Consider the following 17,614-nt stretch of genomic DNA (forward strand, 5'->3'; position numbering starts at 1 on the left):
CTTACTCTGTGCAAAGCACTGTTCTAAGCGCTGGGGAGGTTACAAGGTGATCAGGTTTGTCTCACGCTGGGCTCAGAGTTTTCATCCCCATTTGACAGATGAGGGAACTGAGGCCCAGAGAAGTGAAGTGACTTGCCCAAAGTCACCCAGCTGACAAGTGGCGGAGGTGGGATTCGAACCCGTGACCTCTGACTCCAAAGCCCAGGTTCTTTCCACTGAGCCACACTGCTTCTCAATTATTATTATTATTAGCTTGTACCCACCCCAGTGCTTAGGACAGTGCTTGACATATAGTAAGCACTTTACAAATAGTATTATTGTTATTATTATTGTTATTATTATTATTATTATCATGGCAGAAGATAAGATATATCCACAGAGTTTCTATGAATCGGAAATGACTCGACGGCACGTGATAATAATAATAACGGTCAAGCACAAATACGATAATAAATATGATTATATGATTCGAGAAGCAGCGTGGCTTAGTGGACGGAGCCCGGGCTTAGGAGTCTGAGGGTTGTGGGTTCTAATCCCGGCTCCGCCACTTGTTAGCTGGGTGACATTGGGCAAGCCACTTCACTTCTCTGGGCCTCAGTGACCTCGTCTGGAAAATGGGGATTAAGATTGTGAGCCCTGGCTCAGTGGAAAGAGCCCGGGCTTTGGAGTCGGAGGTCATGGGTTCAAATCCCGGCTCCGCCAACTGTCAGCTGTGTGACTTTGGGCAAGTCATTTAACTTCTCTGTGCCTCAGTGACCTCATCTGTAAAATGGGGATTAAAACTGTGAGCCCCCCATGGGACAACCTGATCACCTTGTAACCTCCCCAGCGCTTAGAACAGTGCTTTCCACTTAGTAAGTGCTTAATACCATTATTATTATTATTATTATTATTATTATTATTATTATTATTTCCCCCAGTGCTTAGAACAGTGCTTGGCACATAGTAAGCGCTTAATCAATACCGTCATTATTATCATTATTATTAAGAAGCAATAAATGCAATCAAATGCATTATTAACAACATTATTAATAATATAACATAGAATAACTACTAATTATACTATGTCATGATAATAGACAATACAAAAATATAATCTTAATAAGATTATATTGTCTTAAGGATAAGATTGATTGATAAGGTTGTCTTAATGATAGAGAAGCAGCGTGGCTCAGTGGAAAGAGCCCGGGCTTTGGAGTCAGAGGTCATGGGTTCAAATCCCGGCTCCACCACTTGTCAGCTGGGTGACTTTGGGCAAGTCACTTCACTTCTCTGGGCCTCAGCGACCTCATCTGGAAAATGGGGATGAAGACTGTGAGCCCCCCGTGGGACAACTTGATCACCTTGTATCCTCCCCAGCGCTTAGAACAGTGCTTTGCACATAGTAAGCGCTTAACAAATGCCATTATTATTATTATTATTATCATTAATGATAGAGAAGCAGCATGGCTCAGTGGAAAGAGACCGGGCTTTGGAGTCAGAGGTCATGGGTTCAAATCCCAGCTCCACCACTTGTCAGCTGGGTGACTTTGGGCAAGTCACTGCACTTCTCTGGGCCTCAGTGACCTCATCTGTAAAATGGGGATGAAGACTGTGAGCCCCCCGTGGGACAACCTGATCACCTTGTAACCTCCGTAGCGCTTAGAACAGTGCTTCGCACATAGTAAGTGCTTAATAACTGCTATCAAAAAAATTGTATTGCCTAATTAATGATAAGATTGTTCATTCATTCATTCATTCGATTGTATTTATGGAGCACTTACTGTGTGCCGAGCACTGTACTAAGCGCTTGGGACGGGACATTGGAACAATAAGCAGACACATTCGTTGCCCTCAACGAGCTTCTAGACAGTGAGCCCATTGTTGGGTAGGGACGGTCCCTATATGTTGCCGACTTGTCCTTCCCAAGCGCTTAGTACAGTGCTCTGCATGCAGTAAGCGCTCCATAAATACGATTGAATGAATGAGCTGACAGTAATAATAATAATAAGAATGATGGTATTTATTAAGTGCTTACTATGTGCAAAGCACTGTTCTTAGCGCTGGGGAGGTTACAACGTGATCCGGTTGTACCCACCCCAGAGCTTCATACAGTGCCTGGCACATAGTAAGCGCTTAACAAATACCATCATCATTATTATAATTATTATTACCAAGCGCTTGGGAGAGTACAGTAGCATTGGTAGACATAATAATAACAATAATGATGGCATTTATTAAGCGCTTACTATGTGCAAAGCACTGTTCTAAGCGCTGGGGGAGGTTACAGGTTAATCCAGTTGTACCCACCCTGGCGCTTCGTACAGTGCCTGGCACATAGTAAGCGCTTAACAAATACCATCATCATTATTATAATTATTATTACCAAGCGCTTGGGAGAGCATTGGTAGACATAATAATAATAATAATGATAACGGCATTTATTACGTGCTTACTATGTGCAAAGCCCTGGTCTAAGCGCTGGGGAGGTTACAAGGTGATCCAGTTGTACCCACCGAAGCCCAGCGCTTCGTACAGTGCCTGGCACATAGTAAGCGCTTAACAAATACCATCATCATTATTATAATTATTATTACCTAGCGCTTGGGAGAGTACAGTAGCATTGGTAGACATAATAATAATAATAATAATAATAATGGCATTTATTAAGCACTTACTATGTGCAAAGCACTGTTCTAAATGCTGGGGAGGTTACAAGGTGATCCGGTTGTACCCACCCCAGAGCTTCATACAGTGCCTGCCACATAGTAAGCGCTTAACAAATACCATCATCATTATTATAATTATTATTACCAAGCGCTTGGGAGAGTACAGTAGCATTGGTAGACATAATAATAATAATAATAATAATAATGGCATTTATTAAGCACTTACTATGTGCAAAGCACTGTTCTAAACGCTGGGGAGGTTACAAGGTGATCCGGTTGTACCCACCCCGGCGCTTCATACAGTGCCTGCCACATAGTAAGCGCTTAACAAATACCATCATCATTATTATAATTATTATTACCAAGCGCTTGGGAGAGTACAGTAGCATTGGTAGACATAATAATAATAATAATAATAATGGCATTTATTAAGCACTTACTATGTGCAAAGCACTGTTCTAAACGCTGGGGAGGTTACAAGGTGATCCAGTTGTACCCACCCCGGCGCTTTGTACAGTGCCTGGCACATAGTAAGCGCTTAACAAATACCATCATCATTATTATAATGATCATTACCAAGCGCTTGGGAGGGTACAGTAGCATTGGTAGACATAATAATAATGGCATTTATTAAGCGCTTACTATGTGCAAAGCACTGTTCTAAACGCTGGGGAGGTTACAAGGTGATCCGGTTGTACCCACCCCGGCGCTTCGTACAGTGCCTGGCACATAGTAAGCGCTTAACAAATACCATCATCGTTATTATAATGATTATTACCAAGCGCTTGGGAGAGTACAGTAGCATTGGTAGACATAATAATAATGGCATTTATTAAGCGCTTACTATGTGCAAATAATGGCATTTATTAAGTGCTTACTATGTGCAAATAATGGCATTTATTAAGCGCTGGGGAGGTTCCAAGGTGATCAGGTTGTCCCACGGGGGGCTCCCAGTCTTCATCCCCATTTTCCAGATGAGGTCACTGAGGCCCAGAGAAGTGAAGTGACTTGTCCAAAGTCACCCAGGTGACAGCTGGCATGAGCCGGGATCTGAACCCGTGACCTCTGACTCCAAAGCCCGGGCTCTCTCCGCTGCTTCTCCAGTCCAGAGGACCAGGCCTTTCCCGCCCCTGGGGAGACCGGAGAGGCCTCTCCACCTCCCAGGCCGGCCCTCCGGGGTCCCGGGTGCGAGGCCGGAGGCCGGGCCCACCCGCCCCACCGCCTCACCAGCACTGGCGGAGGAGGATCTTGAAACCGTCGGGGCAACTGGACGGCACGGGCAGGTGGAGGCTATTACTGCCCACTCCCCAGATGATGGCCGAGGAATCCACGTCCTTGTAGGGGATCTCCCCCGTCAGCAGCTCCCACAGCACCACGCCGAACGACCTGGACCGGCGGACACAACCGACACAGCTCTCAATCTCCAATTCGCCCTTTATTTCTCTTTCGTAGATTCATTAATTACAATATAGTAATAACAACGGTATCGGTTAAGCGTTTACTACGCTCCAAGCACCCTTCTAAGTGCTGGGGCCCTGCTGAGAGCTCACCTCCTCCAGGAGGCCTTCCCAGACTGAGCCCCTTCCTTCCTCTCCCCCTCGTCCCCCTCTCCATCCTCCTTCCCTTCCCCACAGCACCTGTATATATGGATATATGGTTGTACATATGTATTACTCTATTTATTTATTTATTTATTCATTTTACTTGTACATTTCTATCCTATTTATTTTATTTTGTTGGTATGTTTGGTTCTGTTCTCTGTCTCCCCCTTTTAGACTGTGAGCCCACTGTTGGGTAGGGACTGTCTCTATGTGTTGCCAATTTGTACTTCCCAAGCGCTTAGTACAGTGCTCTGCACATAGTATGCGCTCAATAAATACGATTGATTAATTTATTACTCTATTTATTTATTTATTTATTCATTTTACTTGTACATGTCTATCCTATTTATTTTATTTTGTTGGCATGTTTGGTTCTGTTCTCTGCCTCCCCCTTTTAGACTGTGAGCCCACTGTTGGGTAGGGACTGTCTCTAGATGTTGCCAACTTGGACTTCCCAAGCGCTTAGTACAGTGCTCTGCACATAGTAAGCGCTCAATAAATACGATTGATTGATTGATTGATTGATTGATTCTAAGCGCTGGGGCCCTGCTGAGAGCTAACCTCCTCCAGGAGGCCTTCCCAGACTGAGCCCCTTCCTTCCTCTCCCCCTCGTCCCCCTCTCCATCCCCCCCCATCTTACCTCCTTCCCTCCCCCACAGCACCTGTATATATGGATATATGGTTGTACATATTTATTACTCTATTTATTTATTTATTTTACTTGTACATTTCTATCCTATTTATTTTATTTTGTTGGTATGTTTGGTTCTGTTCTCTGTCTCCCCCTTTTAGACTGTGAGCCCACTGTTGGGTAGGGACTGTCTCTATGTGTTGCCAATTTGTACTTCCCAAGCGCTTAGTACAGTGCTCTGCACATAGTATGCGCTCAATAAATACGATTGATTGATTTATTACTCTATTTATTTATTTATTTATTCATTTTACTTGTACATTTCTATCCTATTTATTTTGTTTTGTTGGTATGTTTGGTTCTGTTCTCTGTCTCCCCCTTTTAGACTGTGAGCCCACTGTTGGGTAGGGACTGTCTCTATGTGTTGCCCATTTGTACTTCCCAAGCGCTTAGTACAGTGCTCTGCACATAGTAAGCGCTCAATAAATACGATTGATTGATTGATTGATTGATTCTAAGCGCTGGGGCCCTGCTGAGAGCTCACCTCCTCCAGGAGGCCTTCCCAGACTGAGCCCCTTCCTTCCTCTCCCCCTCGTCCCCCTCTCCATCCCCCCACATCTTACCTCCTTCCCTTCCCCACAGCACCTGTATATATGTATATATGGTTGTACATATTTATTACTCTATTTATTTATTTATTTATTTATTCATTTTACTTGTACATTTCTATCCTATTTATTTTGTTTTGTTGGTATGTTTGGTTCTGTTCTCTGTCTCCCCCTTTTAGACTGTGAGCCCACTGTTGGGTAGGGACTGTCTCTATGTGTTGCCAATTTGTACTTCCCAAGCGCTTAGTACAGTGCTCTGCACATAGTAAGCGCTCAATAAATACGATTGATTGATTGATTGATTGATTCTAAGCGCTGGGGCCCTGCTGAGAGCTCACCTCCTCCAGGAGGCCTTCCCAGACTGAGCCCCTTCCTTCCTCTCCCCCTCGTCCCCCTCTCCATCCCCCCCCATCTTACCTCCTTCCCTCCCCCACAGCACCTGTATATATGTATATATGGTTGTACATATTTATTACTCTATTTATTTATTTATTCATTTTACTTGTACATTTCTATCCTATTTATTTTATTTTGTTGGTATGTTTGGTTCTGTTCTCTGTCTCCCCCTTTTAGATTGTGAGCCCACTGTTGGGTAGGGGCTGTCTCCATGTGTTGCCAATTTGTACTTCCCAAGCGCTTAGTACAGTGCTCTGCACATAGTAAGCGCTCAATAAATACGATTGATTGATTGATTGATTGGGGGAGAGACAAGGTCATCGCGTGGTCCCACGGGGGGCTCACAGTCTTCGTCCCCAATCGACGGATGAGGGAACCGAGAGGAGTCTATTCTACTTATTTTATCTTGTTAATATGTTCCGTTTTGTCGTCCGTCTCCCCCTTCTAGACCGTGAGCCCGCTGTTGGGTAGGGACCGCCTCTATATGTTGCCAATTTGTACTTCCCAAGCGCTTAGTACAGTGCTCTGCACATGGTAAGCGCTCAATAAATACGATTGATGATGATGATGATGGTGACTGTCTCTATGTGTTGCCGAGTCGGACTTCCCAAGCGCTTAGTCCAGTGCTCTGCACACAGGAAGCGCTCAATAAATACGATTGATTGATTATTCTATTTATTTTATTTTGTTAATATGTTTGGTTTTGTCGTCCGTCTCCCCCTTCTAGACCGTGAGCCCGCTGTTGGGTAGGGACCGCCTCTATATGTTGCCAATTTGTACTTCCCAAGCGCTTAGTACAGTGCTCTGCACATGGTAAGCGCTCAATAAATATGATTGATGATGATGATGATGGTGACTGTCTCTATGTGTTGCCGAGTCGGACTTCCCAAGTGCTTAGTCCAGTGCTCTGCACACAGTAAGCGCTCAATAAAGACGATTGATTGATTGATTATTCTATTTATTTTATTTTGTTAGCATGTTCGGTTTTGTTCTCCGTCTCCCCCTTCTAGACCGTGAGCCCACTGTTGGGTAGGGACCGGCTCTAGACGTTGCCAACTTGGACTTCCCAAGCGCTTAGTCCAGTGCTCTGCACACAGTAAGCGCTCAATAAATGATTGATTGATTGATTATTCTATTTATTTTATTTTGTTAATATGTTTGGTTTTGTTCTCCTTCTCCCCCTTCTAGACTGTGAGCCCGCTGTTGGGTAGGGACCGTCTCTATGTGTTCCCGACTTGGACTTCCCAAGCGCTTAGTCCAGTGCTCTGCACACAGAAAGCGCTCAATAAATACGATTGATTGATTGACTGATTGAGAAGTGAAGTGGCTTGCCCAAGGTAATAATAATAATGATGGCATTTTTAATCAATCAATCAGTCAATCAATCATATTTATTGAGCGCTTACTGTGTGCAGAGCACTGTGCTAAGCGCTTGGGAAGTACAAGTTGGCAACATATAGTGGGCTTTTAGACTGTGAGCCCACTGTTGGGTAGGGACCGTCTCTATATGCTGCCAACTTGGACTTCCCAAGCACTTAGTCCAGTGCTCTGCACACAGTAAGCGCTCAATAAATACTATTGATTGATTGATTGATTGATATAGAGACAGTCCCTACCCAACAGCGGGCTCACAGTCTAGAAGGGGGAGACGGAGAACAAAACCAAACATACTAACAAAATGAAATAAATAGAATAGATATGTACAAGCTAAAGAAAGAAATACTATGTGCCAACCACTGTTCTAAGCGCTGCGAGGTGATTAGGTGGAGAAGCAGCATGGCTCAGTGGAAAGAGCCCGGGCTTTGGAGCCAGAGGTCATGGGTTCAAATCCCGGCCCCGCCACTTGTCAGCTGGGTGACTTTGGGCAAGTCACTTCACTTCTCTGGGCCTCAGTTCCCTCATCTGGAAAATGGGGATTAAGACTGTGAAGCGTGGCTTAGTGGAAAAAACACGGGCTTTGGAGTCAGAGTTCATGGGTTCAAATCCCGGCTCTGTCACTTGTCAGCTGGGTGACTTTGGGCAAGTCACTTCACTTCTCTGGGCCTCAGTTCCCTCATCTGGAAAATGGGGATTAAGCCTGTGAAGCGGGGCTCAGTGGAAAGAGCCCGGGCTTTGGAGTCAGAGTTCATGGGTTCAAATCCCAGCTCTGTCACTTGTCAGCTGGGTGACTTTGGGCAAGTCACTTCACTTCTCTGGGCCTCAGTTCCCTCATCTGGAAAAGGGGGATGAAGACTGGGAGCCCCCCATGGCGCAACCTGATCACCTTGTATCCTCCCCAGTGCTTAAAACAGTGCTTTGCACATAGTAAGCGCTTAATAAATGCCAACATTATTATTATTACTGTAACCTCCCCAGCGCTTAGAACAGTGCTTTGCACATAGTAAGTGCTTAATAAATGCCATCGTTATTATTATTATTTGGAGTCAGAGGTCATGGGTTCAAATCCTGGCTCCGCCAACTGTCAGCTGTGCGACTTTGGGCAAGTCACTTCACTTCTCTGGGCCTCAGTTCCCTCATCTGTAAAAGGGGGATGAAGACTGTGAGCCCCCCGTGGGACAACCTGATCACCTTGTAACCTCCCCAGTGCTTAGAACAGTGCTTTGCACATAGTAAGCGCTTAATAAATGCCATCATTATTATTACTACCCTAGCGCTTAGAACAGTGCTTGGCACATAGTAAGAATTTAACAAATAGCATAATTAGTATTATTGTTATTGTCCAAGGTCACACAGCACGCATCCATTCATTCCATTCATTCAATCGTATTTATTGAGCGCTTACTCATCATCATCATCAATCGTATTTATTGAGCGCTTCCTGTGTGCAGAGCACTGTACTAAGCGCTTGGGAAGTCCAAGTTGGCACCATATAGAGACGGTCCCTACCCAACAGTGGGCTCACAGTCTAGAAGACCAGGATTAGAACCCAGGTCCCTCTGACCCCCAGTCCCGGGTTCTAGCCACTAGAACCTTCCCTTCCCTTTCCCATAGCACCTGTATATATGTATATATGTTTGTGTGGATTTATTACTCTATTTATTGATTTATTTTACTTGTACATATCTATTCTATTTATTTTATTTTGTTAATATGTTTGGTTTTGTTCTCTGTCTCCCCGTTCTAGACTGTGATCCCACTGTTGGGTAGGGACCGTCTCTAGATGTTGCCAACTTGGACTTCCCAAGCGCTTAGTACAGTGCTCTGCACACAGTAAGCGCTCAATAAATACGATTGATTGATTGATAAGCCCCGCCGCTTCTCTTCTCCCTCTGATCGGAGAGTCCTTCTAGGGACCCCGGCTTCCAGCCCCTTCCCCAAATAATAATAATAATAATAATAACAATGATGGCATTTATTAAGCGCTTACTAGAGAAGCAGCATGGCTCAGTGGAAAGAGCCTGGGCTTTGGAGTCAGAGGTCATGGGTTCGAATGCCGGCTCCACCAATTGTCAGCTGTGTGACTTTGGGCAAGTCACTTCACTTCTCTGGGCCTTAGTGACCTCATCTGTAAAATGGGGATTAAGACTGTGAGCCCCACGTGGGACAGCCTGATTACCTTGTAATAATAATAATAATAATAATGTTGGTGTCTGTTAAGCGCTTACTATGTGCAAAGCACTGTTCTAAGCGCTGGGGTAAATACAAGGTAATCAGGTTGTCCCACGAGGGGCTCACAGTCTTCATCCCCATTTTACAGATGAGGGAACTGAGGCCCAGAGAATAATAATAATAATAATAATAATAATGGCATTTATTAAGCGCTTACTATGGGCAAAGCACTGTTCTAAGCGCTGGGGAGGTTACAAGGTGATCAGCTTGTCCCACGGGGGGCTCACAGTCTTCACCCCCATTTTACAGATGAGGTCACTAAGGCCCAGAGAAGTTAAGTGACTTGCCCAAAGTCACACAGCTGACAATTGGCGGAGTCGGGATTTGAACCCATGACCTCTGACTCCAAAGCCCGGGCTCTTTCCAATGAGCCACGCTGGAGGGAAGTGACTTGCCCAAAGTCACCCAGCTGACAAGTGGCGGAGCCGGGATTTGAACCCCCGGCCTCTGACTCCGAAGCCCGGGCTCTTTCCACCGAGCCACGCTGCTTCCCATCCCCAGCGCCTGTAACCACCCCAGCGCCTAGAACAGTGCTTTGCACATGGCAAGCGCTTAATAAATGCCATCATCATTATTATTATTATGTGCAAAGTACTGTTCTAAGCGCTGGGGAGGGGACAGGGCGATCAGGCGGTCCCACGGGGGGCTCCCAGTCTTCACCCCCATTTTCCAGAGGAGGTCAGTGAGGCCCAGAGAAGTGAAGTGACTTGCCCGGAGTCACCCAGCTGACAAGTGGCGGAGCCGGGATTTGAACCCGTGACCTCTGACTCCACTGAGCCCCGCTGCCTGCCCAGATCCCTCAGAGGGGACGCCCCCGCCCCAGTCCTGGTTCCGGAGGGTCTGCCGGGGACTCAGGGGTTAATGTTTGGGCCGGTCCCCCTCCCCCACCCCAGGCAGATGGGAGGACCAGGCCAGCCCCCCCATCCTCCCACCATCTGCCAACCCCGTCTCCATGGCAACCGGCCTCTTGGGACCCCCAGACTCGTAGCCATCGAATGGGGGAAGGGATGGGCTCAGAGGGGGCCGCGTGGACCAAAGAAGCGAGGACAAGAAACCCATCTGCCCACTCTGTCCTACTGGATGCTCCCGACCGCTTAGTACAGTGCTCGGCGGGCTGTAAGTCCCATAATAATCATAATAATGATGATATCTGTTAAGCGCTTACTATGTGCCAACCACTGTTCTCCGCGCTGGGGTAGATACCAGGTCATCAGGTGGTCCCACGTAAGCCTTACGGTCTTAATCCCCATTTTTACAAGCGCTTAGTACAGTGCTCTGCGCGCAGTAAGCGCTCAATAAATACGATTGATTGATTTTACAGATGAGGGAACCGAGGCCCAGAGAAGTGGCCCGACTCGTAATAATCACAATAATAGTTTTGGTGTTTGTTAATAATAATAATAATAATGATGATGATGGAATTTGTTAAGCACTTACTATGTGCAGAGCACTGTTCTAAGCGCTGGGGAGGTAACAAGGTGATCAGGTTGTCCCACAGCGGGCTCACAGTCTTAATTCCCATTTTACAGATGAGGCAACTGAGGCACAGAGAAGTGACTTGCCCAAAGTCACACAGCTGACAACTGGCGGAGCCGGGATTTGAACCCGTGACCTCTGACTCCAAAGCCCGGGCTCTTTCCACTGAGCCACGCTGCTTCTCGGTTAAGTTAAGCGCTTACTATGTGCCGAGCACTGTTCTAAGCGCCGGGTAGGTACCAGGTGATCAGGTTGTCCCACATGGGGCTCACAGTCTTGTACTTCCCAAGCTCCGCACCCAGTAAGCGCTCAATAAATACGACAATGAATGGAATCAATCAATCAATCGTATTTATTGAGCGCTTACTGGGTGCAGAGCACTGGACTAAGCGCTTGGGAAGTCCAAGTTGGCAACATCTAGAGACAGTCCCTACCCAACAGTGGGCTCACAGTCTAAAAGGGGGAGGCAGAACAAACCCAAACATACTAACAAAATAAAATAAATAGAATAGATATGTACAACTAAAATAAATACATAAATAAATAGAGTAATAAATATGTACAAACATATATACATGAAGTGAAGTGACTCGGCCAAGGTCACACAGCAGACAAGCGGCGGGGCCGGAATTAGAACCCACGGCCTCTGACTCCCAATACCAGCAGGGCTCAGTGGAAAGAGCCCGGACTTGGGAGTCAGAGGTCACGGGTTCTAATCCCGGCTCCCCAGCGTGTCTGCTGTGTGACCTTGGGCAAGTCACTTCACTTCTCTGAGCCTCAGTTACCTCACCTGTAAAATGGGGATTAAGACTGTGAGCCCCACGGGGGACAACCTGATCCTCTCGTATCCTCCCAGCGCTTAGAACAGTGCTTTGCACATAGTACGCGCTTAACGAATGCCATCATTATTATTATTATCATTATTATCTTCTAGACTGTGAGCCCACTGTTGGGTAGGGACGGTCTCTATATGTTACCAACTTGGACTTCCCAAGCGCTTAGTCCAGTGCTCTGCACACAGTAAGCGCTCAATAAATACGACTGATTGATTGATCGATTGATTATTATTACCAGGGGTGAGTTAAAAGGTCTCCTCCGTGCCTTCTGAGGCATACCTGTATATATGTATATACCTGTATATATGTTTGTACATATTTATTACTCTATTTATTTATTTTACTTGTACATATCTATTCTATTTATTTTGTTAGTATGTTTGGTTTTGTTCTCTGTCTCCCCCTTTTAGACTGGGAGCCCGCTGTTGGGTAGGGACCGTCTCTCGATGTGGCCAACTTGGACTTCCCAAGCGCTTAGTCCAGTGCTCTGCACGCAGTAAGCGCTCAATAAATACGATTGATTGATTGATTATTATTACCAGGGGTGAGTTAAAGGTCTCCTCCGTGCCTTCTGAGGCATACCTGTATATATGTATATATGTTTGTACATATTTATTACTCTATTTATTTATTTTACTTGTACATATCGATTCTATTTATTTTATTTTGTTAGCATGTTTGGTTTTGTTCTCTGTCTCCCCCTTTTAGACTGTGAGCCCACTGTTGGGTAGGGACAGTCTCTATATGTTGCCAACTTGTACTTCCCAAGCGCTTAGTACAGTGCTCTGCACACAGTAAGCGCTCAATAAATACGATTGATTGATTGATTATTATTACCAGGGGTGAGTTAAAGGTCTCCTCCGTGCCTTCTGAGGCATACCTTTATATATGTATATACCTGTATATATGTTTGTACATATTTATTACTCTATTTATTTATTTTACCTGTACTATCTATTCTATTTATTTTATTTTGTTAGTATGTTTGGTTTTGTTCTCTGTCTCCCCCTTTTAGACTGTGAGCCCACTGTTGGGTAGGGACCGTCTCTCGATGTGGCCAACTTGGACTTCCCAAGCGCTTAGTCCAGTGCTCTGCACACAGTAAGCGCTCAATAAATACGACTGATTGATTGATTATTATTACCAGGGGTGAGTTAAAGGTCTCCTCCGTGCCTTCTGAGGCATACCTGTATATATGTATACATGTTTGTACATATTTATTACTCTATTTATTTTACTTGTACATATCAATTCTATTTATTTTATTTTGTTAGGATGTTTGGTTTTGTTCTCTGTCTCCCCCTTCTAGACTGTGAGCCCGCTGTTGGGTAGGGACCGCCTCTACATGTCGCCAACTTGTCCTTCCCAAGCGCTTAGTCCAGTGCTCTGCACACAGTAAGCGCTCAATAAATACGACTGATTGATTGATTATTATTACCAGGGGTGAGTTAAAGGTCTCCTCCGTGCCTTCTGAGGCAGACCTTTATATATGTATATACCTGTATATATGTTTGTACATATTTATTACTCTATTTATTTTACCTGTACATATCGATTCTATTTATTTTATTTTGTTAGTATGTTTGGTTTTGTTCTCCGTCTCCCCCTCTTAGACTGTGAGCCCACTGTTGGGTAGGGACTGTCTCTCGATGTGGCCACCTTGGACTTCCCAAGCGCTTAGTCCAGTGCTCTGCACGCAGTAAGCGCTCAATAAATACGACTGATTGATTGATTATTATAACCCGGGGTGAGTTAAAGGTCTCCTCCGTGCCTTCTGAGGCACACCTGTATATATGTTTGTACACATTTATTACTCTATTTATTTATTTTACTGGTACATATCGATTCTATTTATTTTATTTTGTTAGCATGTTTGGTTTTGTTCTCCGTCTCCCCCTTTTAGACTGTGAGCCCACTGTTGGGTAGGGACTGTCTCTACATGTTGCCAATTTGTACTTCCCAAGCGCTTAGTCCAGTGCTCTGCACATAGTAAGCGCTCAATAAATACGATTGATGATGATGATGATGATATCGATTCTATTTGTTTTATTTTGTTAGCATGTTTGGTTTTGTTCTCCGTCTCCCCCTTTTAGACCGTGAGCCCGCTGTTGGGTAGGGACCGTCTCTCGATGTGGCCACCTTGGACTTCCCAAGCGCTTAGTCCAGTGCTCTGCACGCAGTAAGGGCTCAATCAATATGATTGATTGATTGATTGATTGATTGGTTCTGAGGACCCCAGCCCTCCCCCCGGCCCCTCTCACCAGATGTCCACCTTCTCGGACACGGGCTCGTTGCGGATGACCTCGGGCGCCATCCAGGCCACGGTCCCCGCGAAGGACATTTTGGTGCTTTTATCGCTCAGCTCCTTGGATGTGCCGAAGTCCGAGATCTTGACCACGTCGTCGTAGGTGATCAGCATGCTGCAGGGGAGAAGGGAACGACGGGGAGGGGGTCTCCAGCACACAGCCCCCAGCCCACCCAGCCGCCCCTCCTCTACGTCCCCATCCAACCCCCTAGGCCCTCTTAGACTGTGAGCCCACTGTTGGGTAGGGACTGGCTCTAGATGTTGCCAATTTGTACTTCCCAAGCGCTTAGTACAGTGCTCTGCACATAGTAAGCGCTCAATAAATACGATTGATGATGATGATAGGCCCTATTGGCTCTCTAATAATAATAATAACAATGATGGGCACCTATCAGCTCTCCAATAATAATAATAACAACGATGGGCACCTATCAGCTCTCCAATAATAATAAGAACAACGATGGGCACCTATCAGCTCTCCAATAATAATAATAACAACAATGGGCACCTGCTAAGCGCTTACTTTGGGCCCGGCACTGTCGTAAGCGCCGGGGTGGCTACTAGCAAATCCGGCTGGACACCTGTCCCAATCCCCATTCTCCAGATGAGGTCACTGAGGCCCAGAGGAGGGAAGTGCCGGGGTTGGGGAGGGACCGTCTCTATGTGTTGCCAACTTGTAATAATAATAATAATAACATTTGTTAAGCGCTTACTATGTGCGGAGCGCTGTTCTAAAGCGCTGGGGGGGATACAAGGTGATCAAGTTGTGTCCCACGTCATCCCCATTTTACAGATGAGGGAACTGAGGCGCAGAGAAGGGAAGTGACTTCCCCAAGGTCACACAGCAGACATGTGGCCGAGCCGGGATTCGAACCCGTGACCCCTGACTCCAAAGCCCGGGCTCTGTCCACTGAGCCAGGCTGCTTCTCTAATAATAATGATGGTATTTATTAAGCGCTTACTATGTGCAAAGCACTGTTCTAAGCGCTGGGCCACGCTGCTTCTCTAATAATAATGATGGTATTTATTAAGTGCTTACTATGTGCAAAGCACTGTTCTAAGCGCTGGGGGGGGGAACAAGGTGATCAGGTTGTCCCACGTGGGGCTCACGGTCTTCATCCCCATTTTACAGATGAGGGAACTGAGGCGCAGAGAAGTGACGTGACTGGCCCGAGGTCACACAGCAGACATGGGGCAGAGTCGGGATTCGAACCCGTGACCTCTGACTCCAGAGCCCGGGCTCTTTTCACTGAGCCACGAACTTGTACTTCCCAAGCGCTTCGTACAGTGCTCTGCACGCAGTAAGCGCTCAATAAACACAATTGAATGAATGAATGAGTGAAGTGATTGCCCAAGGTCACCCAGCAGACGGGTGGCAGAGCCGGGATTAGAACCCGTGACCTCCTGACAGTGCTTTGCACACAGTAAGCGCTTAATAAATGCCATTATTATTATTATTATTATTATTATTATTATTACGCCAGGCTGTACGCTCATTGTGGTGAGGGAATGTGTCTGTCTATTGCTGCGTCGTCCTCTCCCAAGCGCTTAGTCCAGTGCTCTGCACCCAGGAAGCGCTCAATAAATACAATTGAATGAATGATATGTATATATATATGTATATATATATCCTGTATATATGTATATATCCTGTATATATGTATATATGTTTGTACATATTTATTACTCTATTTATTTTATTTGTACATATCTATTCTATTTATTTTATTTTGTTAGTATGTTTGGTTTTGTTCTCTGTCTCCCCCTTTTAGACTGTGAGCCCACTGTTGGGTAGGGACTGTCTCTAGATGTTGCCTATTTGTACTTCCCAAGCGCTTAGTACAGTGCTCTGCACATAGTAAGCGCTCAATAAATACGATTGATGATGATGATGATGATGATGATGATGAATGAGGTCTAAATCTGTAATTCTATTTATTTCTATCGACGCCCGTTGACTGGTTTCGATGTCTGTCTCCCCCACCTCTAGACTCTAAGCCTGTGGTGGGCAGGGATTGTCTCTCTTCATTGCTGTATTGTACTTTTTAAGCGCTCAGTACAGTGCTCTGCACGCAGTAAGCGCTCAATAAATACGATTGAATGAATGAATGAATGCTCTTCTCACCCCCCACCCTGAGAGACCAGGGGCCAAAGTGGAGGGGAAATGAGAGAAGGGGGAAAAAAGGGGAGTGGGGATCCCCCTGAAGAGAAGTATGGAGAAGCAGCGTGGCTCAGTGGAAAGAGCCCGGGCTTGGGAGTCAGAGGTCGTGGGTTCGAATCCCGCCCCCGGATCACCTGGGTGACTTTGGGCAAGTCGCTTCACTTCTCTGGGCCTCAGCTGCCTCATCTGGAAAATGGGGATGAAGACTGGGAGCCCCACGGGGGACAACCTCATCACCTTGTATCCTCCCCAGTGCTTAGAACAGTTTATGGCACATAGTAAGCGCTTAACAAATACCATCATCATTATTATTATCCTCTGTGCCTCAGTTCCCTCATCTGGAAAATGGGGATGAAGACTGGGAGCCCCATGGGGGATAACCTGATCACCTTGTATCCTCCCCAGTGCTTAGAACAGTGCTTGGCACATGGTAAGTGGTTAACAAATCCTATAATCATTTTTATTATCCTCTGTGCCTCAGTTGCCTCATCTGTAAAATGGGGATGAAGACTGGGAGCCCCATGTAGGGCAACCTGATCACTTTGTATCCTCCCCAGTGCTTAGAACAGTGCTTGGCCCATAGTAAGCGCTTAACAAATGCCATCATCATTATTATTATTCTCTGTGCCTCAGTTGCCTCATCTGGAAAATGGGGATGAAGACTGGGAGCCCCACAGGGGACAACCTGATCACCTTGTATCCTCCCCAGTGCTTAGAACAGTGCTTGGCCCAAAGTAAGTGCTTAACAAATGCCATCATCATTATTATTATCCTCTGTGCCTCAGTTCCCTCATCTGGAAAATGGGGATGAAGACTGGGAGCCCCATGGGGGATAACCTGATCACCTTGTATCCTCCCCAGTGCTTAGAACAGTGCTTGGCACATGGTAAGTGGTTAACAAATCCTATAATCATTTTTATTATCCTCTGTGCCTCAGTCGCCTCATCTGTAAAATGGGGATGAAGACTGGGAGCCCCATGTAGGGCAACCTGATCACTTTGTATCCTCCCCAGTGCTTAGAACAGTGCTTGGCCCATAGTAAGCGCTTAACAAATGCCATCATCATTATTATTATTCTCTGTGCCTCAGTTGCCTCATCTGGAAAATGGGGATGAAGACTGGGAGCCCCACAGGGGACAACCTGATCACCTTGTATCCTCCCCAGTGCTTAGAACAGTGCTTGGCCCAAAGTAAGTGCTTAACAAATGCCATCATCATTATTATTATTCTCTGTGCCTCAGTTCCCTCATCTGGAAAATGGGGATGAAGACTGGGAGCCCCATGGGGGACAACCTGATCACCCTGTATCCTCTCCAGTGCTTAGAACAGTGCTTGGCACATAG

At 45.9% G+C, this 17,614-nt stretch overlaps 1 protein-coding gene across 1 annotated transcript in view; it reads right to left on the bottom strand.

Annotated features, from left to right (window-relative positions):
• MAP3K12 (mitogen-activated protein kinase kinase kinase 12) overlaps window positions 1-17,614 on the bottom strand; it is a 92,162-nt gene that overhangs the window by 35,994 nt on the left and 38,554 nt on the right. Inside the window, 2 exon segments of the mRNA XM_038752053.1 lie at window positions 3,876-4,034; window positions 14,067-14,225. Of these exon segments, the coding sequence (XP_038607981.1) occupies window positions 3,876-4,034; window positions 14,067-14,225 (318 nt within the window).

Source organism: Tachyglossus aculeatus, chromosome 10 (genome assembly GCF_015852505.1).
Source record: "Tachyglossus aculeatus isolate mTacAcu1 chromosome 10, mTacAcu1.pri, whole genome shotgun sequence".
NCBI classification, from domain to species: Eukaryota; Metazoa; Chordata; class Mammalia; order Monotremata; family Tachyglossidae; genus Tachyglossus; species Tachyglossus aculeatus.